This window comes from Mesoplodon mirus (assembly GCF_964341445.2).
Source record: "Mesoplodon mirus genome assembly, chromosome: 5".
Lineage (NCBI taxonomy): Eukaryota > Metazoa > Chordata > Mammalia > Artiodactyla > Ziphiidae > Mesoplodon > Mesoplodon mirus.
In genome coordinates, this window is record NC_138980.1 from 41717099 (window position 1) to 41744694 (window position 27596).

The 27596-nt window shown below is 47.0% G+C and overlaps 1 protein-coding gene across 5 annotated transcripts in view; it reads left to right on the plus strand.

Annotated features, from left to right (window-relative positions):
• Nucleotides 1–1367: 1367 nt before the first annotated feature.
• The window catches only part of CACNA1A (calcium voltage-gated channel subunit alpha1 A), a gene marked incomplete at both ends in the record, with an annotated part of 240998 nt that continues 214769 nt past the window's right edge, over nt 1368–27596 (plus strand). For 2 of the 5 annotated variants that reach the window (XM_082621831.1, XM_082621833.1), the window contains one exon: nt 1368–1661. In XM_082621831.1, coding sequence (XP_082477957.1) covers nt 1369–1661 — 293 coding nt within the window. The remainder of the gene's footprint in view (nt 1662–27596) is intronic. The other 3 variants (XM_082621835.1, XM_082621834.1, XM_082621832.1) reach the window with 2 other exon arrangements.

Genomic DNA, 27596 nt, shown 5'->3' on the forward strand with positions numbered 1-27596 from the left:
GAGGAATCTGTCGTCCCAACTTCCCCCTTGCCTCCCGACCATCCGGCTCTCCCCTCTCTCCCCCACAAAACTCCGCTGAGACAGGTCCCTTCGCGCCTCCGCGATTGGTCGCGGGCCATCATGTGCCGACACTTTGGGTGGGTCTTTCTCCCGTTAAACTCATCAGTCGCTCCTCTTTGGAGCTTCGCTGGCCAGTGGTTCAGACCTTTGCGCCCATTCCCCCCCCCCACGGCCCCTCCGCTTACTTCCTCTTCCCCCCACCCCTCCACATCAGTCTTATTCTAGCAAAACCTAAAGGAGAAGGAAGAGAGGCATTGGGGGGCGGGGGGAGGGGGGCGATGGACGCTAGGCATTGCAGCATCCGGGAGCAGCTATTGAGTGGCTAAGCGAACGGCGCATACCTCTCTCCCTCTCTCTCTCGGTTTTTTTTTTTTTTTCCTCCTGTTGGGAATTTTCAGGATTTCATTGCTGCAATTTAACCCCAAGATGAGGCACGGTTGAGCGAAACGCTGCGCGCACACGCACACTCACACTCCTTCGTGAGCAGAAGAGGCAGCCGCTGGTGATTCAGGAAGAAAAAAAAAAAAAACATACCCGGACCCTGCGGCTTCAAGACTCCTTAAAGAGCCCTTCGGAGCGTCCCCCCCCTCACCTTCTTTCCTTAATACTCTTAATTTTAATTTAATTTAATTTATTTGGCTACAGATCTTCCAGCATTTTTAAGGTCTAGGAACTCAAGCAAAACAGAAAGGGGGATTTTTTAATTTGGGGGGCTGCCTTTCCCCCACCCCCCAGCAAAGACTTGGTTTTTATTTTTTAACAAAAAATGTTTTTAATAAGCCGGGCGCACTCCTTTTGCAAGATGCCAGCCTGACCCGGACCTCGGAGGAATTTGAAGCTTCCACTGCGTCCCGGGGGGCGTCCTTTGCAAACCGTTCGAGTCTTAAAGGGGGTGTGCGTTTTTTTTTTTTTTTTTTTTTCCTTCCGGAGTGGGTGGACTGGGGATTGCCTGGATTCCTTCCTCGGTTATTTTTTGCCTTGCTTCCCTCTCCCCTCCCCCCGTCCCCGGCCCCCGCGCCCCGCCCCCGCACCCTCCTCCAGCCCCTCCTTCTCTGGGGTCAGCCAGAAAGATGTCCCGAGCTGCTATCCCCGGCTGGGGCCGGGCAGCCGCCTTCTGAGCCCCCGACCCGAGGCGCCGAGCCGCCGCCGCCCGATGGGCTGGGCCGTGGAGCGTCTCCGCAGTCGCAGCTCCAGCCGCCGTCTTCACAGCCCCGGCAGCATCAGCATCAGCATCGGCGGCGGCGGCGGCTGCGGCGTCTTCCGCATCGTTCGCCGCAGCGTAACCCGGAGCCCTTTGCTCTTTGCAGAATGGCCCGCTTCGGAGACGAGATGCCGGCCCGCTACGGGGGAGGAGGCTCCGGGGCAGCCGCCGGGGTGGTCGTGGGCGCCGGAGGCGGGCGAGGAGCCGGGGGCAGCCGGCAGGGCGGGCAGCCCGGGGCGCAAAGGATGTACAAGCAGTCAATGGCGCAGAGAGCGCGGACCATGGCCCTGTACAACCCCATCCCCGTCCGACAGAACTGCCTCACGGTCAACCGGTCTCTATTCCTCTTCAGCGAGGACAACGTGGTGAGAAAATACGCCAAAAAGATCACCGAATGGCCATATCCTTTGCCCGAACCCCGGCAACTGCGCCTCCCCCTCCTCCCTCGCTTCCCCTCTTCCAGGCTGGGAGAGACCCGGGGGTTGATGGGAGGCGGGGGGGGGGGGTCTTCCAGGGGCTGGGAGAGGGGGCACCGGGGAGGAGTGTGGAGCATCTCTCCACCCGGAGCTGGGTTGAGGTACTGTGGAGGCTTGGGGTTGTGGGCGCCGGGGGAGTGGATTCCTCCCAAGGACTGATTTCAGAGTGAGGGCTGGGCCCTGGGGTCGTACAGGGGCCTTTAGAGCCAGTTCCGGATGGGTCAGAGTTCTCCCCGAATGAGCATAGACCAGGCCGGGGCCTGAGCACTCTGACCAGGGCAGGGGAAGCATGGGGGTCCTTGGCTGGGTTTCCTTAGCCGCCCCTCGTCGGAATCCACGGTTGCCTCCAGAGCTGGAGCCCGTCCCAGCTCTCAGGCCTCTCCACCCCTGCTTGCCCATGGTTGGGGGCTGCCCTCTCAAGGAGGGTGCCTAGGGGTTCCCAGGGCCAAGAGCCAGTGGGAGAGCATGTGGTCTTCACACTGAGGGGCCAGCACTGACCAGAATTAATATCCCGGGATGGGCTGCTGGCCAGGAAGGGATGGGGGCATTTTATTATTCCCCATGTCTGCAGGTTCCATTTCCTTCCACCCACTGATTAGGGACCTCATCATCTTTTGAGGTGTAGAAAACATCCCGTTTGCCCCATCTGGGGCCCTGACCTGGAAGACCCAGGATGGGCTACTTTAATAAGAAAGATAGGACAAGAGAAAATGAGGTGCTGGGTCCTTCCTAGGGTGCCGTGTTAGGCCTTGGGTTGGAATCTGCTGCTTCCACCCTAGAGACCCGGGAGGGGACACCAGGAGAGTCAGCATCCATGTGGACATCTTGGGCAGGTAAATGCCTTTTTTTTTTTTTTTTTTTTTTAATTAAAGATCCAGAGGAAGAAAGTGGAGTACACATTTTCCTCTGTGGAGATGCTACCAAAATCCAGATCCCCTTGTGTTTCTTTAAATTCGTGCCTGCTTGAAATAAACCTTGAGGAGGGCTTAACATCTGTTGAGATGTAGGGAGGCAAGGATGGGTAATTAGTCGGGCTTTCTAGCAGTTATCTAAGCATGACCCAGATTCCAAGTAGGGGGACGAACCCTGCTTCCCAGGCTGACTGGCCAATGTGCCGCTCCTCGGCTCGGTTCCAACTGGCTGCCCTCGGAGTAAAAACGAATGGGGCTGGTTGGGCCCATGGGCTTCACTGATGAGCCCCCATCCTTTTTGTGTATGGTTCTGACAGTTTTATACACACACACACACACACACACACACACACACACACACACACACACACACACACACATATATATATATATATATATATATATATATATATATACTCAACAGGGCTGAGCCCCAGGTGGTCCTGGGGTTGCTTATTTGAGGAACACGTTGGCTGGTGGATTCACTTTTAGCAGGGACCAGAATTGAGCAGGATTTTGGCTACTGGGCCTGGAAACTGTAACAGAGGCCTCTGAGGTTTTGGAGTGTGTGTGAGCAGTCTACTTCTAGGGTGGTGAAAATTAAGAGATTCAGCTGCTATCTTTTTGGAGGGGTGTACCCCTAATCACGATGTCATTTTGATTGGTGCCCAAGGCAGGAACCAAGTCTTTGCCTCCTAAGTTTCAACCTTGTGATGATCTGTTGAAATGCTCAGGGGTCTTGTAATCACTCTGCCTGTCTCCCCCCAATCCCTGGAGGAGTGGGGGGAGGCATGGAGAATGGCAATGTGTCAGTGTGTGCAAGATCAGATAACTCAGGGGTGTCCAGGAGGGATTCACTGGGCTGACAGGTTTCCGTGTTGAAAATGGCTTTAGATCGCCTTCTGGAGCCTGGATTTGGAGTCTACTAGGAGGAAAGGAAGAAGGTGGGAATCCTAATGTGTCCTTAGCTCACCCCGGTCCAGCCTGAATCCTGCAGATCAGAGGGCTGTTGGGGAGGGAAGGGATGGCAACAGTCCCTCGGAAGGAGGGATCTTAAGAGAGGGATGCAGGTGAACTGGGAGCACTCAGTCCTTTAGAGGTTTTTTTTTGGGTTTCTTGCTCTTGGGAGCTTTGTGATGAGTTTGTGCATTTTGCTTTCTGCAGCCAGTTTTTGTTCTCTCTTTGGCCTGAGGCAGCAAACACATTATGTATCCCCACTCTCAAAGGGAAAGCTCTCCATCCCCCAATCTGTCACCAACCAGAGTCATCCAGGACTGAGCTTTCTCTGGGGGGGAGGTGATGAGAGGGGAGGGGACAGAGAGATGGGGGGCTGGATAAGGGCATTTGGGCCAGTGCAAAGAAATGGAGTGTGGAAACACCGAGGAGTCAGGGTACCAGGGGAGAACATGGACTTGAGTATCTAAATATTTCTGCCATTAAAAAAAAGTGTTTAAGTACTTATTTAGAACTTGCGGCCATGGCTTACGGGCCCAGCCACTCCGCGGCATGTGGGATCCTCCTGGACCAGGGAACGAACCCGTGTCCCCTGCACCGGCAGGTGGACTCTCAACCACTGCGCCACCAGGGAAGCCCTAGAACTTTAAAAATAAAGTCTAATGTATATATATACACACATGGGAAAGTACACAAGTCAAGTCCAGATTAGTTAAGTGAACATTCATGCCACTGGCACCCAGGTCAAGGAAAAGAATGTAACCAGCTCCCCAGAAAGTCCCCTCCTGCCCCCTCCCAGTTACTCCCCCGATAAGGGTTACCGCTACGCCAACTTCTGACCCCATGGGTTCATTTGGCCTCCTTTTGAGCCTCCTGTAAATGGAGTCAGAGGCTGTGTTCTTTTGTGCCGGGCTTTTTTTTTTTTTCTCAACACTCTGTCTGTGAGATGCATCCATGTCACTGTGGGTCTTTGTTGGTTGTTCCTTCTCATCGCTGTGTGATATTTTATTGTTTGACCCTCCCACAACATACTTCTCCATTCTACAGTTGAGGGCCATTTGAGTAATTTCCAGATTGTGCATGTCTTTGGTTGAACTTTTTGGGGAGGTGTTTCTCTTGAATTTATACCTAGGAGTGGAATTGCCACTGCCGTTCTTTGATGTGCATGTCGCGGAACATGTATTTGGAAATGGCATTTACTGAGGGTTGCAGGTGAGGGGCCAAAGCAGGTTCTTCACCGTCACGTGGAGGAGTCAGTCAGTGGCTGTTCCATGAACTTGGCTGTGTGCTCCGAGGGCCTAAGAGTGTTACGTCCAAATGCAGATTCCAGCATGGTACGCTGGTGGAGGGAGTGTGCAGCCTTGCATTCCCCATGGTCACGGGCACTTTGCCACTGTGATTCCTTCCCCTTCTGCACCCCACTTCCCTCGGCAGCTCAAGCTTGAAGCCATCAGTGAGAATTAAGGGGTTCTCATGAATTTCATTTTTCTCCAAGTCAGAAGACCCAAATGGAAATCTTTGATGTTCAGATTTCCATTGGTGCTTTTCACTCTTGGAGGATTCCAGGCAGCAAAGCTGTCTGGATCACACACCTTGGTTCCGTGTTCTCCTCGACTGGAAGTCTGATTTAAATATGGCTGGGACGGGCTCTGATGATGGCTTCTAAAGAGCTCAAATCTGTCAGCTCAATAAGGCGCATCTGTCAACCTTCCTAGAGCCCCCACTTAATGCCGCTTGCTCCTTCTGACGCGCTACCAAGCGCCAATGTGAATGTCATCTTCCCCCAGTCCTGCTGATGCCAGCAGATCTTGCGCTGAGCATGGTGTAGGAATTTGGGCCGCGGACTCAGGTCTGTGTTATCACGCTCCTTCTCCTGAAGTGCTTGCAGGATTCCGGGCTTTCATACCCTTGTTTTCAGGACTCTTAACAAGAAACCCAGAGTCTCATCACATCAGGTAACCCACGGACACTGGCTGATTGGCACTCACCCCCTTGTTGTTGTTTATTTTTAATCAAAGACTCTCTAAAGAGGAATATTCTGCATGGGAAGCAGAGGGAGCCCTGGGAGAAGTTGGAGCATATTATCAGAGTCTTGGCCCACCCTGAAAAGTAGCTTGTGCTAGAAGGGCAGGAGAGAATGACTGTATAATTCTTCTACTAGATCAGCGTGGCAGGTACTTCCAGAGGGCAAAACTCTGGGAAGTAGGAATTAGCATGGTTTTTTTCCCTTGGGTTTTTTTTTCCCCCCCTGCAAAGGTGTGATTCCTCCTCCGCAATCCCCAAATCTAAAAAGCTCTGAAAACTGAAAGATCAGCTCATTTAGGGGTTAAAAAATTACCTTGAACTGACCCAAATTTATATGCTTAATTTACAGTCTTAAATTTATCCCACTTGGTGTGCATTTTGCTATATTTCACTGAGGAAACAGTAGATGTGCTTGATTATGGGGTGCTGCTACAGTAGATATGCTTGATTATGGGGTGCTGCTCCCGCAGACCCAGTGGGAGTGTTACGTATACATTGTAGCACTTTCCAAACTTTCCTGAGTGTGAGGATTGCCTTGTTAAAACGATGATTCTGGTCCAGCAGATTTGGGGTGGGGTCTGGGATTCTGCTTTTCCAACAAGCCTCTAAGGATTGCCCAAGCTGCTAGTCCATGAGTTACACTTGGAGTATCCAGGTCACATCATCGATGCATCCTGTTATCTTTTTTTTCTTTTTCTCAAAGACCGGGTTTATTGCGGTATAAATTACTTCCAGCAAAATTCACCCTTTTAAGCGTAAAGTTCTCAGAGTTTGACAAATGCATGCAGGCATGTAGCCACCACCCAAATCAAAATGGGGAACAGTTCCATTACCCCACAATATCCCCCAGTGACCCTTTGAGTCAGCACCCCCCTACCCAAGTGCCTTGCAAGCACTGATCTGTTCTCCATCCTTATAGTTATGCCTTTTCTAGGATGTCGTATAAATAGAATCATATCGTATGTAGTCTTTGGATTCTGGCTTCTTTCGTGCAGCCTTTGAGATCCATTCATGTTGCTGTGTGTATCAGTAGCTCATTCTTTTGAGTGCTGAGTAATATTCTCTGGGATGCCTGGACTGGAGACTGTTCATCCATTTCCCAGGAGATTTGGGGTGTTTCCAGGTTGGGCGATTATGAATAGAGCTGCTGTAAACATTGGTGGATGGATTTTAGTGGGAACTTTGGGAACGTACATTTTATTTCTCTTGGGGAAATAAATACCCAGGAGTAGGATTGCTGGGTTATGTGGTAAGTATGTGTTTATGAGAGACCGCCAAACTGTTTTCCAAAAATGGTTGTGCCATTTTACATTCCCATCCCTGTGATCCCTTTAAAAACACCAAGTTCTAAGCTCCAGAGCACGTCTGGCCTCGAGGGTTTAGCGTAAAGGATTGTGGATGTGTAGAAAGTAGAGGAAGTGGTAGCCTTAAGTGCCAGTCAGAGAAATGAGAAAGGGCGAGGATGTCATTTGTAGCTCTGTTCCTGCCCTGGTTTGAGGTCTAGCAAGGGAGGGGGGTCTCCAGTGTGGGAGAAGGGGGTCTCTGGTTGGGGGGTGCTTTGGTCCTGCCACTCAGCAGTAAAAAGCAAGCTCCCCGAGGCCATAAGACCTATATCCGTCATGCTGCTCACCACTGCCACCCCATCACGCCTGGCACACAGTAGGCACTCCATTAATGTTTGTCCAGTGAGTGACAAAAGTGCTTCACCCAGTTGCCAAATCTTCGAGATCTGATTCACCTCTGTACCCATGTCTTAGCTTTTCAGTGGGTTTTAGGTGTGGATCTTGGAGTGACAGGAGGGGTGTGTGTGCATGAGGGTATCAGACCAAAGGAGGTCTCTGAAATGTTAGTGCTTGAGAAATTGGGGAGCAGTGGCTCCTTGAGAGTGGAGTCTTACTTCAGGGGATTTTGGGGGACATCTGTTGGGTACTTGGGGATTATGTACCCCCCCCATTGCCTCCCCAGTAGCAAGCACACAACATGCACTCCTTCAACAATGGAAGACACCACCAGGAAGGTGGATTCAATCCAGAGATGGTCAGGACCCTAAAGCCCCTCAGTTAGTACATTTCTGGGGATGCTAAGTCAGCTCCTCAGGAGGGATCCAGGAGGTGCTGTGAAATACGACAGGGAGGTGAGGGAAAGCACCCTGAACTTTGGGTCAGCCAGGCCCAGGTTCGAATGGCTCACACTAGCCAGGCTGCCTTGGGCATCAGAGCCTCAGTTTCCTCATGTACATGATGAGGATGTTGCTTCTGATAGCACATCCCTCGGAGGACTCTGGAGGAGGTCACGTGGGGTCACGCATGAGAAATGCTCAGCACGGTGTCCGGCATGGAGAAAGCTCCAAAACGCGTGAACCATAATATTGGAGAGTACTTTTTGCTCGTTATGTTCTTTTTTGGAAACTTTGACTAGAAACCGGGCTCTCTGGGTAGGAGTGGGAGCAAAGGGCCCCTCTGTTGACTGGCCAGTTTGGATTTATTAATCTGAGCGTGGCACTCTTGTTTTTTTTTTTTTAAACATTCACAGAATATTTTTTAAATTAATTAATTTATTTTTTATATTTATTTTTGGCTGTGTTGGGTCTTCGTTTCTGTGCGAGGGCTTTCTCCAGTTGCGGCGAGCGGGGGCCACTCTTCATTGCAGTGCGCGGGCCTCTCACTGTCGCGGCCTCTCTCGTTGCGGAGCACAGGCTCCGGACGCGCAGGCTCAGTAGTTGTGGCTCACGGGCCTAGTTGCTCCACGGCATGTGGGATCTTCCCGGGCCGAGGCACGAACCCGCGTCCCCTGCATTGGCAGGCGAATTCTTAACCACTGCGCCACCAGGGAAGCCCCACTCTTGTTTTTTTTAATTGAAATATTTGATTTACAATGTTGTCTTAGTTTCAGGTATACAGCGAAGTGATTCAGTTATACATATACACATATATATTCTTTTCTTCAGAGTCTTTTCCCTTATAGGTTATTATAAAATATTGAGTATAGTTCCCTGTGCTATACAGTAGGTCCTTGTTGTTTCTTTATTTTATATATAGTAGTGTGTTTATGTTAATCCCAACCTCCTAATTTATCCCTCCCCCCCTTTCCCCTTTGGTAACCCATTTGCATTCTCTTTTCTCTCTGGAGGCTTTAAGGGAGGAAAAATGTATGCCCACTTGACCTATTTTTCTGTTCTCTTCGGTATGAGATAAAATTGTCTTCCTCTCCCTTGATCCCTTCCTCTGTGGGTGACAAGGTAAGGGAGTTTTAAAATGTATAATTAGCTTCCCTGCCCACTGCCCCCCCCTCCCCCGCCATCTCCTTCTTCTGAGCCAAAGGGTCCAGCCCAGGATGGAGGCTGCAGGCCTTGGACAGCTGCTGTGGCCGCCCCAGGTGACTCCTGAGAGCTTAACAATAGAACCCTGCTCAGCTTTGGGGTTAGAATGCATCCCCCTCTTCCCCCAGTTTCTGTCTTCTTCCTCCCCTCTCCCTCACTTCCTGGGAGAATAGAGAAGGCAAGGAGGGATCCAGGTGGGTGGGCTCAGCAACTTATGTTTCAAAAACCACTGGGCTGGGCTTCCCTGGTGGCGCAGTGGTTGAGAATCTGCCTGCTAATGCAGGGGACACGGGTTCGAGCCCTGGTCTGGGAGGATCCCACATGCCGTGGAGCAACTAGGCCCGTGAGCCACAACTACTGAGCCTGCGCGTCTGGAGCCTGTGCTCTGCAACAAGAGAGGCCACGATAGTGAGAGGCCCGTGCGCCGCGATGAACAGTGGTCCCCGCTTGCCACAACTAGAGAAAGCCCTTGCACAGAAACGAAGACGCAACACAGCAAAAAATAAAATCAATTAATTAATAAACTCCTACCCCCAGCATCTTCTAAAAAAAAAAAAAAACCACTGGGCTTTAGTCCTTGTCCGGATAGGGTGACCAGATGTCCCAGTTTGCCTGGGACTGTCCTGGTTTTAGCATCTTGAAAAATCCAGCAGTTCTGGGCAAACAAGGAAGTTGGTGACCCTACTGGTGAGTTCTTAACACTCCAGAGATGAAGGGAGCCAGAGATGGTGCCAATGCGCAGGAAAGGAGAAGATAGGTAGCTTTTTCCCTCTGAAAAGCTGAGACTTTATCTTGGAATGAATTGTGCTTTTGGAAGCTGCTTATTTAAGGCAGCTAATGCGAGAGAGATCCCGGCTCTGAAGCGCGAAATTCCAGAGTTAAATACGGATCAAGTTTTGTCGTCTCTCTTGGGTCAGAAGCGGCTTTATCTTCTTTTCAGCCTGGGAGCATTTTTGGGTCTTCCTTTAAGGTGTTCCCTGCTCAGGTTGGACCTGGAACTTGGGATTAGCAGCCCTCCCCCCATAACACTATTTAGGAGGCTCGCCCCCCACCTCCCGGGAACAATGAGGGAAACTCAGTTTCTTCACCCACCTGCCAGTAAATAATAATCACACTGTTAAGTTCTGTTCTCCTTTTAAGCCTGTGCGTAAAATATTATATAATTTAAAACCAATTTTAAAAGTATTTTTATAAAGTGGCATTTGCAGGAGGGCTAAGTCTGATCTTAAGAATAAATGGACATATTCGTCTTAAATGAGACATTGGTATAGACCTAGAACTTGCTCTGTGTGGGGTTACACAGTTTCTGACCTGCCATATTCTTTTATCTCATTGATCTTTATTACTTCCTTTATTAAGAATAATGGGCATGGGCACCTCTGCTGACCTTTACTTTCTGCTATGAAATGTTTGTGGCGTCCATGGAGGGATGTGCTTGTCTTAGCAATAGCACCAGGGGTGGAGGCTAAAAGGAGGAGAAGAGGTGAGGAGGGGAAGTAATATAGGATGGAGATGAAGCAAAAGGCTTGGGGGACAGGTGACCCTGGTTGCAAATCTCAGCTCTAGCTCCAGTAGCTGTGCCTCAGTCTCCTCATCTGTAAAATGGGCATAGTAGTCCTCCATCCAGGGAATTGGAGGATGAAAAGATACTGAAAGCATGTGGTGTATATGATCACTCTGTAAAAGTATAAGAATGGGGGGGAAAAAGTATCAGAATGGACAGACTGTATACTCCCATGCGGCAAGGGCTGGGTCGGTTGTGGTCACCACTCTGGCCCCGTGCTTGGCACCTACAGTGGCTGAATATATCATTGTGGGGTGTTTTCTTTCACCTCAGGTTAACAGCCAATTGCTTTAATCCTGTTCTGAGTTTACAACACACTCTCAATATCGTCTCTCCTTTTACTTATTTTTCCTTATTTATTTTACTACTATATGGAAACACTGGTAGACCCGCCACCAAAGTCAAGAACTAAAACAGTGGTCCTCAAAGTGTGGTCCCCAGCCCAGCAGGGTCAACATCACCTGCTCTAGGGCAGAGATGCTTACACTTGGGCGTGCACCAGTATCCCCTGGAGGGCTGTTGAAACACTGGTAGCTGGGCTTCGTCCCCCAGAGTTTCTGATTCAGGGGGTTTAGGGTGGAACCTAAGAATTTGCATTTCTAGCAAGTTCCCAGATGCAGCTGATGCTGCTGGTTTGGGGAGAACCCTGAACTAGAACATGATCAATAACTTACCTCTACCTGTAGCCTCCAACCCTGCCTTTGCTTCCTGCCCCTCCCCTACTTCACTCCCCCAAAGGCAACCCAACCACTCACTCTTGGATTGTGTGTGTCTTATTCTCTCTTTCTTTCTTTTTAAAAAAGCTTTATCACATATTTAAATATGCCTTAACTCTGTAAGTTTCACTTTCATGGTTTCTGAGCTTTTCAGCCTTCTGGAACTTGCACTGGCTTTTTTTTCACTCAACTATATATTTCTAAGATTCATCTCTTATTTGAGTATAGCTGTAGGTTATTTATTTTTCTCTGTATAATATTGTATTCTGTGATGATACAACAATTTATCCACTTTCCTGGGTGATGGACATTTGGGATGTTTCCAGGTTTCTTGTTTTTTGCTATAATGAACGGTGCTGCAGTACTGAATAAATAACTTTTGAATGAATGAATTCAGGTGTTAATTTTAGTCTGTGTACTTGGGAATGTCGCTTCAGCTAGAATCAGCTGAGATTCATCAGCATTTCTGGAACACCAGCCATCTGACAGGCACTGGCTAAGCCATTTCACAGTCTACCCATTATTCTCTCTAAGGGCTGGGTCAGCCAGGCAGCCCCTGTTCTTCCTTGTCTTCTGAAAGTCAGCCTGTGTTTTAGGCATTGGCAATTGCTACAGTAGTAGAGAAGCAGCAGGGCTGAGTTGAGAGCATGGACTCTGGAGCCAGGGGGCTGGGGTTCAAATCCCAACTCTGCTAGTCACCAGCCGTGTGACCTTGCTCAAGTCATTTAAGCGTTCTCTGCCTCAGTTTCCCAGTTTGTCCACTGGGATTCTAATAGCACCTATCTTGAGAGATTAAATTAGTTAATACATGTTATGCTTAGAAAATAGTGCCTGGAACTTAGCACTATATATGTCTATATGTAAATGGATAGATTGATGTATCAACGGATACATGGATGGATCAATGGGAGAGAAGAAGAAAGGATGGGCTTATTCAGGTGACCTCTCTGACCCAGTGCTTGGAATAGTATGTGACACATAGTAGGTTCTACATAGTATTAGTTATTATTATTCTGCCTTTTCTTGCCAAGGCTCTCAACTCCCTTGATCTCTGTTATTTTCTGGCATCTATCTTGTTAACCCATTCTCCTGGATGATTAACTAAACCACCATTGCTCCAATGTATAATCCAAGGGGAAAACAATCACAGGGTCACGTTGATTGTAGATACTAGAATTCCATGATTCCAAGGCCCAGGCAAAATTTTCCTCATCTCAGAAATCCTTGTCTATATTTCCAATCAACTTCCTCTCCCATTCTCTACATCCCACCGCCAGGTTCTCTCCGGTGCCAGACTCTTTCCAGTCTGCCCACAGCTCCCCCTTCCTCTAACCATACCCTACTTTCTAGCCTTGCTTTAAGAGCACCATCTTTGAAGACATCAAAGACTTCAAACCAGTGAGAATAGGCCGGCTTCTGTGCAGTTCTAACAAGGACTTGGAGCATTTGGGTCTTGCATAAATTGGAATAGTCAGACATGTTTGTGGATTCGAGTTATTTTTGGAAGAGTTGTTAGAATGTAAAACTTTAACAGTTTGGCCTGTTCCTAATCTCAGTGGAGTCTTTTAAGTTAAGGATCATCAATGGATATTTGTGGTTTAGAGAAGAGAAGTATCTCCTGCAGTTAGTGTTGAATGCGTGGGTGGATGGAAAGATCTGTGGATGGTTGGACAGATGGACAAATAGGTGAATAATCTAGGTGGGATGAAGGAAGGCAGGATGGATAGATGAGAGAAAGAAAAGATGGACATATTGGATGGATGGGTGATTGGGTGGGTTATAGGTGGGTGGATAAGTGTTGATTGGTGGGTGACTAGATGAGTGGTGGATGGATGGATGATGAAAGAAAGAAAAGATGGACGGGTGAACACATGAGTGGATGAGTAGATGGCAGATGAATGACTGGACTGGATTGACAGGTAAAAAGATGGATGGGTGGATGGATGGATGGATGGATGGATGGATGGATGGATGGATGCTAGATATAAGGGTGTATGGAAGGGCAGGTGTCCATTTCTGGGTCTCTCTGATATTTGGTGTTCTTATTGGCTTGGGAATGACCAAGTCCCTTCACTTACCGCCCTCAATGTCAGGTGAATCTTGCATGCTTTGTGAAAAGCAATAAGATGTATGCTTGGGGCTTCCCTGGTGGCGCAGCGGTTGAGAGTCTGCCTGCCGATGCAGGGGACGCGGGTTCGTGCCGCAGTCTGGGAAGATCCCACATGCCGCGGAGCGGCTGGGCCCGTGAGCCACAGCTGCTGAGCCTGCGCGTCCGGAGCCTGTGCTCCGCAACGGGAGAGGCCACAACAGTGAGAGGCCCGCCTACCGCAAAAAAAAAAAAAAAAAAAGATGTATGCTTATGTCTTACTCTCTACTTAGAAAGCTCCTTGAGGGTAGGGAACAGTGATTTACCTTCCTCACATCCCCCACCAGTTCCCACACTATATCATGCATGAGTGTTTGTTAATTGAGTAGTGATGAGGAAAATAAACAGTGTTCTTTACAAAGACTATTAAAATTCTGGAAACACTCTGGTTTTGTTTATTTCAGCACTGGGACTAAAAGTGGAATTCCTTGGATTTTTGCTTTATTGGTGAAGAGTGGTGGGCTAGTGAAATATCACTCTTCCAAGTAGGTTGGGTAAGTGTCCCAGATGCTTACTCACTGCCAGAGATAGCAGATTACAGATGTACTAGGTTCTACAAGGCCCCTCATTATCTAGTCCCTGTTTTGTCTTTGATCTCATCTCTTCTGTTCTCTACCACTTCCACTCTGTCTCAGCCCCACTGGCCTTTTTTGCCCACAGCTAGCTTATTTGCATCTGTAGGCATCTGTGCTGTCTCTTCCTTCTACTTGCATCACTGTTTCTCCAGGTCTCCTCATGGCTGAGTCCTTCTCTTCATTTAGATCTCAGCCCAAAAGTCACATCCTCCAAGAGGCCTATCCTCTTCATTTGTTGAATACAAATGAAATACAAAGAAGAACATAAAATATATGTATACTCTCCTATCCAAAGAGAATCTCTGGTGACATTTTTTTTTAAATTTTGTTTATTTTTGGCTGCGTTGGGTCTTCATTGCTGCACACGGCTTTCTCTAGTTGCGGCAAGTGGGACTATTCTTTGCGGTGCACAGGCTTCTCATTGCGGTGGCTTCTCTTGTTGCGGAGTATGGGCTCTAGGTGTGTGGGCTTCAATAGTTGTGGCTCACAGGCTCAGTAGTTGTGGCACACAGGCTTAGTTGCTCCATGGCGTGTGGAATCTTCCCGGCCCAGGGATTGAACCCGTGTCCCCTGCATTGGCAGGCAGATTCTTAACCACTGAGCCACCAGGGAAGTCCCTGGTGACATTTTATGGTTACATTCCATACATTTTTATGGATATAAGCTTTTCTGAACACATTTCCATGCCACTAGCTATCCTTGGACAACAACATCTGGGCTACCATGTATAGTTGTACAGAGTACACACTGCACAAGGGTATTGTATCTCATATTATAGGCATCATAGAGCTGAACATTTATTATTTCAATTTCTCAGATGATGAGAGCTTCAGTATCTTGTTCTAGCAAAATGAAGATATTATGACAATTTTTTGACAGATGGACCTAACAACTTGAAAAAGGGGAGTCATTTAAATTCACACAGTGGTGCTGTATGGGTTGGCAGCAACCCCAGAAAAGACTGTTGTTAATATCTGATGACATTCCACTTTATGGATATATCATACTTCTTGTAATCATCCCCAGTCGTTTGTTTTGCTTGTAAACAACAGTGCTACAAACATCTTTGTGCATAAATGTCTGTCCAAGGTGCTGATTATTTTCAAAATAAAATTCTGGTCTAGAGGTGTCACTCAAGTCTTAAAACTGTTGCCACCACTTTCCTTGAATATGTAAAAGAGATTTTGAGACCAAGTGACTTGAAATTTAGGAAGCTGAGGAGGAGTATGGAAAGAACAGTTGATTGGTTTGGAATTTTTCCTAGGCTGCATGTAAAACAGTGCTTTTGAACTGGGGGTGATTTTTGCCTTCCAGGGGACTTTTGGTGATGTCTGGAGATACTTTTGGTTGTCACGAATGTGGAGGGTGGGGTGCTACTGGTACTTAGCAGGTAGAAGCCACGGATGTGCTGAGCATCCTAAAATGCACAGGGCAGCACCCTCATCCCACCCCCAGTAAACAACTATCCAACCCAAGATGTCAATATTGTTGAAATGAGAAATCCTGATGTAAAAGATATCACGGATTCCTTGGAGGAGAGTGGGTGGATTTAGAGTTTGGGGGTTACTTAAATTTTACTTACAGTTTCTCTTCCTATCTGGGTGTCTAAGCCAGCTTTCTCTGAACTTTAGATCCCACACTATCAGCAACAGGCTTGCTACTGACAGATTCGTTGATGTAAATATAGATGAGTATATAGAAGGAAATCTCAGCTGGAAAATGTTGGAATGAAAGCTGCTGCAACCTCCCTTTCTCCCTCCTTCTCCTTCTGTTGCCCAGTTTTTAAATCGTGTCTCACTTTCTTTGGGCTCCTGGCATGGTGAGTACTGCTGGTAGAGACAGTGGTTCTCTGTTCCTTTAGACCCCACACCCAAGGTTGGCCTTGGGCATGTCCAGGACACCACTGAGACAGATTAGCTTAGAGATGTGAAGGGGGAAAAGAGTGCATTCTGATAAATTCATTCATTCATAAATGTTAACTGAGCACCTACTATGTGCCAGGTGAGTGAGGGGAGAGGAGGGCAGGAAGGTGACAAGGGTAGATTGTTTGGGCCACAGTGAAGATTTTTACGCCAAAGGAAATGGCATCATCATTCCCATTTTCCACCTGGCACACCTATACTTTGTTTTCTATAAGAAAATAGGGCCCTTTGTGTCTACACAATGTTTTGAGGGCGGCTGTTTTTCCTCCAATACTAGCTACACTGCAGTGAATTCCGCTGTGTTGATGTCTTTACACACGTCCGTGACTGTTTCCTTAGGACTGATTCCTGGAGGTGGCACAGCTGGGTCATATGTCAGGCTTTGGGGCCAGGCTGCAAGGAACAGTTAGTCTGTGCCTTTTCAAACTCCAAGGTCCCATTTCTCTGATTATGTGGCCCAATTAGATTGCCCTTGATTTTATATCTTCACCAGTCAGGTAAGTGAAAAGTGGAATCTATTGTGGTGCAATGTGCATTTCTTCAGTTCCCAAAGATGCAGAGCATTTTTCAAATCCGTACGGGCTGTCTGTATTTCCTTCATGATGTCCCTGGTCACACCCTTGGCTCTGTTTTCTCTAAGGACATTCTTCATAGATATCTTTCGGGGAGGTTGCACCAGGTTCTATAGACACTGAGGGGTTCTGTGGCTCTGTGTTGTGTTCGAAGCAGTATAGTGGTTAAGAGGGAGGGCTGTAGAACCAGACTACCTGGGTTCAAATCCCAGCTCTGTTTCTTTCCAGCTGCATCATCTTGGGCAAGTCACTTCACCTCCCGGTCCTCAGTTTCCTCATCTGTAAAATGGGCATAAAATGAGCTCCTGCCTCGTGGGGTTGTTATAAGGCTCAAGCAGCACTTAGAACAGTGCCTGGCACACAGTGGGTCATGAATAAGAATTTGCCCTCGTTATTGTTATGGGCCAGGCATTAGCTTCCTCTCTCCTCCATACAATAGTGTGTGTGTTTCTGTGTGCCTCTGTTGGTGCACCTTTTATTTCAGGGTGCAATAGCCATCACGTGATTAAGAGTAAGCTCTCCAAGAATTAGTGCCAGCCGTGGCTCTTTTAACTGACCAAACAGGATCTCCCGCACTTCCCCCTCCCAAAAAAAAGCAACTGGACCATTTTTCACATTCACGATGGGTTTCCTTTCCTTGGCCCCTGTGCTTGTTCATGTCTGGGATTTCACTAGAGCTCCAGTAAAGACGAAGTGTCATATCCCAGGAGAAAATGGAAACTGGCTGCCTTTTCAAATCTAGTTAGTAGCTCCTCTTTATGGAGAGCTTATGAGCCCTCAGGCTCTTTGATTTCATCTTGATATCAGTCCCAAGGGCTCAGTGGGTTTATTTTTGCCCCCATTTGACAGATGTTCACACTGAGGCTCAGAGAGTAAGGTCACTTGCCAAGGTCACACATCTATCATATGGAGAAACTTCATGGGACAGGTAATGGCATGGCAGGAACAAAGGCCCAGAGGGGCAGATGCTCAGGTCCTGCCTGGGAGAACATCTGTGCTCCAGAGAGGTTGGCATGCCTATGGGAAGAGATGGTACAAAGGAATAGTTAAGGGACAGAGTGAAGGGACACTGAGGTCAGCCAGTACTAGGTTCCTCTCTGACAGCGATGTTGCCTTTGGGAAGTTACTTAACTTCAGTGATCCTCCATTTCTTCATCTTTACAATGGGCAGAATAATATTTTCCACCCAGAGATGCTGTAAGGATGAAATCAATGGCGAATGACAAACATCAGGCTCGGCACAGAGTAAATGCTCGACAGGTAGCTGAAGCCCTTTGTTTTCTCCTTAGTACAGGCACTGGGACACAAACACAAACAGACAGACACAGACCCCTGCCCTGGTGTGGCTAAGATTCTAGCTGGGGAGACAGACCAAGGACTAGTTAAAGGATACAGCTGGTGTGGTTAAGTGCTGTGGTGCAAAAATAAAGCCGGAATAGGAGATACAACAGGGTAGTGAAGACAGAGGTTATTGGTGCTGAGAAGCTGAGCTAGGAGGAGACCTGGGGAGAGGTGTGGGCTTGAGTTGGGTCACTCTGGGGAAGCACAGAAGTGAAGAGGCTGGAGGTCTCTTTCAGAGGACTCTGTCTAGAGAGTGAAAGGGGTAGGATGGGGAGACCCAAGGTAGGGCTGCTGAAGGGAACCGGTGAAGTTTCCAAGCAGGTTAGCAATGCTAAAAGAAAAAAAAAAAAAAGGAAGAATGGAGAAGAACCAACTTCCTTGCTTCTCAAGATGTCTTCTCATCCTTTATCCCTTTGGGTCACTTAAAGACATAAGCAAAGGGACCGAGCTCAGGGCTATTTTCAAGACTCTAGGTTATTTATTAAAGTTCGAGGATATCATTTTTTCTAACCTGTTGGATGTCTTGTGCCTTTCTTCCCTGGGAGGTTGTCTAGATCTGCTATGCCCAGTAAGGTAGCCACTAGCCACACATGGCTGTTTCCATTTAAGAATTCGCTAAAATTAAATAAACTGAAAAAGTCACTTCCCTTAGTTGCAGCAGCCACATTTCAGATGCTCAGTTGCCACATGTGGCTAGTAACCATTGTACTGAACCATACAGATTAGTACATTCCATCATGGCAAGTTCTATGGGACTTGCTGCTGCAGAACCTTCCAGCAGCAGCAGCATCTCCTGGAGGGAGCTTGTTGGAAATGCAGAATCTCCATCCCTCATCCCAGACCTGCTCAGTACCAATCTGTATTTCAACAACACCCCCACCCCCCCAGGTAAGGTTGGATGTACTTGGAATCTACCTGAAAGTTTCTAAAATGCTGATGCCCCGAGAGTTCCCTGGTGGCCTAGTGGTTAAGATTCCAGGCTTTCACTGCCATGGCCAGGGTTCAATCCTAGGTCAGGGAACTGAGATCCCACAAGCTACGTAGTGTGGCCAAAAAGCAAAACAAAATGCTGATGCCCCAAGCCTCACCCCACAGATGCTGGTGAGATTGGTCCAGGGCTGTCCCTGGGTATGGGGACTTTTGAAAACTCCCCAGTTTTCAAACTTCAATCCTAAGATTCAGCTAGAATTGGCAGAGAGGACCGAGTAGTTAAGAACATTCGGAAAGCAGGTGAACTGGAGTTGGAGCTGTGTGACCTAGGACAAGCCACTTACCCTCTCTGAGCCGCAAATTCCCTCTCTGTAAAACCAGGAACCTGATGACACCTCCCTCCCAGGACTGTGGGTGTAAATGATGTGACGGTTCAGAGTGCTAAGCAGGGGGCCTGGGATGTGTATAGTAAGCACTTCCTGCATAAATGTTACTTTTAAGAAATGAAATCAGCAGCCTTAGAGCTAACAGCTGGAGTAGAGGAAACAAAACTCTATTTTTTAATGGGTTTTTTCTTTTTTAAAAAGATTGAGGTAAAATCCATTTAACATAAAGTTAACCATAAACCATTTTATCTTAAAATTTTTTATTTTATGTTGGAGTATAGTTGATTAACAATGTTGTGTTAGTTTCAGGTGTACAGCAAAGTAATTCAGTTATACATATACATGTATCTATTCTTTTTCAAATGGTCTACATCAACCATTTTAAAGTGTACAGTTCAGTGACATTTAGTACATTCACAATGTTGTACATCTGTCACCTCTATCTAGTTCTAAGACATTTTCATCACCCCAAAAGGAAACCCCATACCATTAAGCAGTCACTCCCCATCATCCCCTTCCTTCCCCTGGTTGCTAGTCTGCATTCTGTCTTTGTGGATTTACCTATCCTGGTTTTAGATTTTTTAAGTGTCCTGCCCCTGGCACCATCACCTCTCGGCATCCCAAGAGAGACTAGGAAAAGGCCCAGCTCTTTTTATCTCTGGGTCTTTCCACCACTGGGATGAGGGCTGCCCCCACCGGTGTCCCCCTCCGGCACCCTGGGCTTCACCCGTCAGCCACAGTTAATCCCAGCAGCAGGCCCCGTGTTCTGCTCTCCTGAGGTTGCCACAAATGAGAGGTTTCATCTCAGCTGGGTTTCTCCTAGTTAAATATTTAATAAATAAGACCTACAACTTGTGATGCTGAGAGTGTTTGATAGTGAAATTAATGAGGGGGAGAGAGTCCTAGGCAGCCCACAGGTCCATCCATGCCTGAGCCTGGCCATGGGCACCCTGGTGGCACAGACCTGGGCAGGCATCTGGGTCACCACACTGAGCCATGCCATCCTGCGTCCCCTGGCTGTGTCCTCCCTCTCTAGCTCTGTGTCTGGCACAGAGTAACCACATGATACATATACGTTAAAAGCGAGATTGTGTGTGTGTTTGTGTGTATGTGTAGAGGAGATGGAGGAGAAAAAGGCAAGAGAGAGAGAGATGAGAGAGAAAGAAAATGGAGAGAGAGGGAGGAAGAGATGGAAGGGGAAAGAAAAGGATCTGGAAGGATCTGGAGGGAGGCAAGGAAGACAGTGATGGGGGAGGGGGAGAGAGACACAGAGAAAGATGAAGAGAGAGAGAGATGGAGGGAGAGAGGAAGAGAAAGAGGGAAAATACAGAGAAAGAAAAAAGGAACAGAAAGAAGAAAGAGAATATCATTTCCAGTATCTTTTCCCCTGCTCATTATCCTTGACAATCTTCCCCCCCCCTTTTCCCCCTGTCTCTCCACTTCTCATTTCCTTACTCACGCCTTCTTGCCAGGCCCTCATCCCTTTTCATTTCCTGTGTCTCTGTTATCTTTTAATTTTCTGTCTCAATGTTTGTCCCCTTTCTCTTTCTCTTCATAAACCATCCCTTGGTGTATGTGCCTTATTCTTTCCTAGTCAGTCTTTAGCCGAAGACTCTGTGTGTGTGTGTGTGTGTGTGTGTGTGTGTATTGGGGGGAGTGAGGGAGAAAACAAACCTAGAAAAGAGTGTAGGAACGTAAATGAACGTTTTAAAAACCATGTTATGATACAAATGAACTTATTTACAAAACAGAAGTAAACTCACAGACATAGAGAGCAAATTTATGGTTACCAAAGGGGAAGGGGGGGACAAATTAGGCATTTGGGGTTAACAGATACACACTACTGTATATAAAGAGATAAACAACAAGGTCCTACTGTATAGCACAGGGAACTATATTTAATATAACCTATAGTGGAAAAGAGTCTGAGAAGGAATAGGTATATATTTATATGTATAACAGAATCAATTTGCTGTATACCTGAAACTAACAACATTGTAAATTAACTGTACTTCAATTAAAAAAAATACCTTTCATCCAGGTCAAGGGCCAGAACATGGCCATCTCCTCAGATTCTCCCATATGCCCATCCCCCATCGCAACCTCCATCACAATCCCCCATCACAACCCCTCCCGGATGAACCACTATTGAGGATTTTATGGGAATCCTTAGCTTGCTTTTCTTTGTGGTTTTACCACCTAGGTATGCAATATAGTTCAATGTTTCGTGGTTTTGAACTTTATAAATTTAAGATTATGTGATATGAATTATTTTGTATTTTGCCTCATTGGCTCACAATTACATTGGTAAGATCCATTCTTAGTGTGGTCGCCGCGGCTCCTTCGTGGTCATATTTGTTCACTGATGATGAACATGTGAGTCTGTTCTCTTTTGGCTGCTGAAAATAAGCGACGTTGCTAGTTGTTATGGGTTTTGCTGCACGTGTGCAGGAGTCTCTTAAAGGTACATGCCTCGATGCAAAAGTGCTGGATATTAAGATTAGTGCGTCTTCAATTTGACTAAATGCTGCCAAACTGTTCTTGCAAAGTGTTTGTGCTAATTTACACTCCTGCCAACAGTAGCTGAGCATTCAAGTGGCTCCATATCCTTACCAACACTTGGTGGCTTTTTAACTGCAACCTTTCTGGTGGATGTGTGGCGATTTCTCATGGTGATTTGAGTTTGTGTTACCTGATTACAAAAATGGGTAAACATATTTTAATACGTTTATTGGCTGTTCAAGTTTCTTCTTTTATGAAATGCTTCTTCATGCCCTGTTCACTTTTTTTTTTAATTGGGTTGTTTGATTTTTTTTTTTCTTCCTATTGATCTGTAGGTGATCCTTATGTATTCTGGAAACTGGTCCTTCATCATTATATGCTGTGCAATATCTTCTCTTAGCTTTTCTTTTGATCTTTTTTATGACATCTTTTGATCAATAGCAGCTCTTAATTTTATTGTGGTTGAATTTAGAGATCTTTTCCTTTACAGTTTGTGGGTTTTGCATCTTATTTAATAAAATTGTTTCTACCCTGAGGTCATATTGTTTCTAAAACTTCCACAGTTTTGCTCATTGTATGTCTTTGATCAGCATGAAGTTGATTCTTGTGTATAGTGTGAGGTAGGGGTCTGATTTCCTTTTTATTCCATAAGAGTTGTCCCAGCACCATTTATTAAAAAGTCCATCCTTGCCTCAATGATCTGCAAGACAACCTCTCTGACTGTTTAACTTTTACCTCTTTTGGTCTTGTCTGTGTTCATGCTCAGCCAGTCAAACCATACGTATTTATTGAGTGCCAACTATATACAAGGTACTGGGTTACAATGATGAACACAGCAGATGTAGCCAGTGCTTTTGTGGAGCTTACAGTGTGGCAAGGATGACAGGTAAATAGCTATGGCCACTTAAGTTACAATTATAAATGCTGTAAGGTTTTAGGAAGGACAAATCCAGCTTGCTCTGAGAGGAACACATAAAACAACCTCCCCCGGGACTTCCTTGGTGGTCCAGTGGTTAAGACTCTGTGCTCCCAATGCAGGGGGCCCAGGTTTGATCCCTGGTCCAGGAACTAGATCCTGCATGCCGCAACTAAAAGATCCTGCATGCCGCAACTAAAGATCCTGCATGCTGCAACTAAGACCTGGCACAGCCAAATAAATAAATATTGAAAAAGAAAACCTCCCCCAAGGAAGTGGTGATAAACCCCCACTGTGGTGATAAGTGGTGATAAGACTCACCAGTGGCGAGTCTTTAGTGGAACTCTGATATAGAGAGGGCAGGAGTGGTGGGAAAGATGTTCTTCCCGGAGGGAACAGCATGTGCCAAGGTCCTGTGGCGGAAGATTAAAACTTTGGTATTTATTTCAAAGGCACTGTCTGGTCCCTGGAGCAGCAATGCAATGAGATTATATCTGTGAACAGCCCCACTGACTGCTGTGTGGAGGATGAATTCTATGGGAGCAAGAAAGAAAGCCATGAGACCTGTGAGGATATCATTGTAGTCCTTCAAGGAAGAGACAGTGTGCCTTAGATTGGGATGGTGGCTGTGGAAATAGAATTCACTGGTCAGATTGAAAGATATTTTGAGCTGGCATAATTTTCCCCTCTCCCTCTCCCCTCTCTTTATCTCTGTTCCTTTTCTGGTTGAGTTTTCTGGGTGAGGAAAGCAGTCTGTGTTCCTGCCAAGGATATTTGCTCTGAAGGATATATTTGCCACAGATGGTCCTTGGAAATCTAGCCGAGAGAGTCACTGGACAGCCCCTGGCCCCCAGGGTTTTCTGGATTTAATTCAACAATGACCACTTGTTAATAACAATATGTTATTTATGAACAATGGGTTGATAGTTTTTCCTTCAAAACACTGATTAGCTATTGCGTCATGTGTCACCCCAACTAACCCTAATGAGATGAATGAAGGAGAGAGACAAGGGTTTTTATATCAGTTTTACTTTGCATTAGGGCATACTTGAGATCTCACAAAAAAATGTTGGTTTTGGGATTGGAATTCAGTACCTTGACTTCTGGCCCAATTCTGTTTTTATAAGATCACAAAGTACTCTTTTGCAAACCATTTCCTACTAGAGTGCTCCTGGGTAATATACAGGGCTTCAGGTTCCTTGCCTGTAAAATGGGAATTAAAATAAAATACCTATCTCTAAGCTTTGTGCCTGACACATAGTGAGGACTCATTACATTTACCTACATGAGTTCATTAGTGCCCTTCAGCTGCAAGGAGCAGAAGACTCAAAGGCACTTAAGAAAGAATAGAGGAGTTGACTAGCCTATGAGACAGAAGAGTATAGAAAGTGACCCACTTCTGGCTTGTCTGGATCCACAAATCAGATTACATCATTAGGCTTTGGTTTCTGGGCTCTGCTTTTTGAAATTGGCTCCACTCTCCATGTGGACGGGACATGCCTGCAGTTCCAGACCTTTGGTCCTCTCCAAAGTGATTCTCTTTCCCAGCCATCCTCCCAGCATTCTCATGAAATGATTTATTGATTTTGATTGGCTGTGCTGGGGTTATGTGCTCATGCCTGAACCAATCACTGTGGGGGAAGGGGTGCTCTGATTGACTTAGGCTTGAGTCACATCATCGGGTCTCTGGCATTGGGGGTGGAGCCAACTCCACAGGAATGGGGAAGAGGAATGGTCCTTTTAAAGGTGTATTAGGGTGCACTAGCTGGTGCAAAAAACAACCTTCACATCTGCAGTGGCTTAGTACAGCAAGAATGTACTTCTCACTCACCTAAAGCCCAGTCGGATAATCAGCAGGTGGCCTTCCACATTGTGATTCCAGGGCCCAGGCTCTCTCCATCTCGTGGCTCTACTATCCCGTAAGCACTTGAAAGTCTTGCTTCTAGCCTGTAGGGAGATTAGGAAGGCTCACACAGGAGGTTTTGGTGAGTCACATCTAGAAGTAGTGAACCTCATTTCTGCCAGCATGCTAATCGACCAAAATTTTGTCCCATGGTGTGTACCAGAGAGGGCTTCAGTAGGAAATGGAAGACACATCAAGAATTGAATTAAGAGATGTGGGCGGGCAGTTACCAAAGCAGAGAGGGAGGGAGGAACAGCTGCCCCACAGGAGCTGTAACCTCAGGAAGCCAACAGAATAAATGCCCCAACTTCATGCCCTTCCCCCATATCCCACCAGGGATCCCTATTGTCCAAACCCAACTGGAAGCGAGAGGATAAGGAGCTCAATGAGACTGTCTGTACAGGTCAGCCTCCCTGGGCATAGCAGAGTGGAGAAGGAGGAGGAATGGATTCTGGGTAACAGAAGACAGCCCGTACCATGGCTCACCTAACTGCAGAGCATACCTGGACAGTGAGTCCATGTGTGCATCCAGGAGGAGGAGGTTTGGTGGACACATTACATTGTCTTTTACACAAGGAGAAATCAGGTTCCCAGATGGCAAAAAAAAAAAAAAAAAGTCTGCTCTTCTGCTATTATTATTGTTGCTGGTGGTGGTGTGACTGTTGGTTCTCTCTGTGTGCTGATACCTCCTTTCCTCTTTCCTCGCCCTGAGAGTTCTTTCCCTTTCAGAGGAAATTTTTTGGTGTCCTTGAAAGGTGTTCAGTTTTATGCCAGGCTTGAGTGTGGGGCCCTCTGCTCAGACAGCGGGTAGTTTGGGTGTCAGCAGGCAATCTGTGCCCCTGGCAAGGCCCTTGGCTTAAACCAAGACTGTGGTGGGGGAAGGTGCATGGATGGGGTCAGAGAGGGCAGCTTCCTGCCCAAAGAAAGTGACTATCTTGCTGGAGGTGAAACCTAGGAGAGGCCCTTCAGGCTGAGCCCAGGAAGGTGGACTCTGGGACTACCAGCAGGAAGCAACTCTCCAACCCCACATCTGCTCCCTCCTCTCTTTGGCAGCCAGAAGTAGGTGCACAAGTGAAATTGCAGCCCAGATATGCTAACGATGGCTCGTGCCCACCCCACCCCAATCTGGTCCGGCCGTGTTAGCAGTGGATCCCCATCTCTAGCCTCCTGCAAGGTCAGCCCAGCCACTGTAACAATGGCCTGTCCCCTCCCAGCCTCACCTACTTCTTTGAATTCCCCAAGGCTCTGTGATGATGAGGCCAGCACTGTCTTGACATCCTCCATTCAAGCTTAACTGGCCTCTCCTCCCCTCCATGGAGAACAGAAGAGCGGCCCCTCATCGCCTCTGGCAGCCAACCGGCCAGGTCCCCTCCTTCGTCCCATCGCTCCAAGATCCAGGACAACAATGAGAAGAGAGGTGGTCAGACCCAAGTCCTCCAGGGCGGTATGTGGGGTCCACCTCTCATGAGCTCCATGGTTCCTGGTTTTCATCACCTTCTTCCCAACTTTGCCGCATCCCTGCTTCTGACAGTAATGGCAGCACAGGTTCACATCTCAAGTGGACCACTGGCTGGCTTGGGCAAGTGACGTCCCCTCCCTGTGCTCCAGTTTCCTCACCTGTCAGTAAAGACAGTTGTAGTAACAAGAGTCCTGGACAATAGGGTCAGCACCTCACTTGTATCGATTAAGTTCATCCTCTCAATGCCTTAAGGGGTGGGTACCATTGTCATCATCCCATGTAGCAAAAGAGAAAACCAGGACAGAGAGGTTCAGTAGCTTGTCTGAGGCCTCTCACTCCACGAGCAGCACAGGTTGGCTTTGAATCCAGGCTGTCTTGGCTCCAGAGCCTGTGTTCTTCTTAATCAATAACAGCAGTAATGATAATGTCCTAATTCAATATGTTATTGAACAGATTTAATGCAATAATGTAGGCAAAAGAGCTTCGTCCAGTGCCCAGTACATAATAAGCACTTAATATAGATGTTAATTATAATTGTAATTACATCATTTTATATTATAGAGTTATATATTAAGATATAAACACATGCTGTAAATACTTAGCATATTAATATGTAGTTCTGTGTTATTGTTATAGTACAGGGACCAGCAAACTTTTCTGCAACAGGCCAGGTAGTAAAGATCTGAAGCTTTGTGGGCTATAAATCTCTGTCGGGGCCATGCAGCTCTGCTGGTGGAGCAGAGGCACCCATGGACAATATGTAAACGAACAGCGGTGGCTGTTTTCCAATAAAACTTTATTTATAAAAGCACACCATGGGCCGTAGTTTGCCAAGACCTGATATAGTAAGTATTCATATATGTCAGCAATTTCTTTTCTGTGTTCCTCTGTTTAGATCCTTCTTTTCCCTCCCTTTCTCACAAGGCCAGACTTTCTTTTTCTTCTTTGTTCTGGTCTTTTAGGAAAGCGTGTCAGGCCAAGGAATGTATACCGTCTCCTAACACCAGGCTTGTTTGTCCGATAAGACATGCAGAGTGAGGGTAGCAGGAACTCCAAGCTCAGGCCTCTCTTCTCTCCCCCATTCCCAAGGTCTAGAAGCCACCATGCTCCTTGCCCATTGCTGAGTTTCTCTGCCTCAGGGAAACCCATGAGGATCTCCAAGTTCCTTCCCCATAGCAATCCCCCCACCCCCGCCACACTCACCAGCTCCTGCCACACTGGCCTCTTCCCTCTGCCTGGATCCTCCTTCCCCCAGACAACCTCATGGCTTCTCCCTCACCCCCTCCAGGTCTTTACCCAAAGGCCACCTTCTCAGCATCCACACGATTTTAAATTGCCCACCCAGCACTTCCCACCCACTCCCCTGCTTTATTTCTCCCTTTGCCATGCTCTAGTTGTCTGTCTCGCCACTTTACCATGACCTCCACAACGGCAGGCAGTTTTATTGGTTTTGTCCACCAGTGTGGACTAGAACCTTCTAGAACAGCACCTGGCACATCATAGGTGGCCAATAAATGTGTGCTGGATGAGTGAGCACTACAGCTTCATTCATTTTTATTGCTGAGTACTATTTCATCATATAGAAATATCTCGGTTTGCTTATCCATTGATCTTTTGATGGACATTTGGGTTTATTATTGTTTTGTCCACTATGAATAAAGCCACTGTGAAATTCTTGTACATTCCCCCAACTCTTCACTTGGAGAATCCTTATAAAT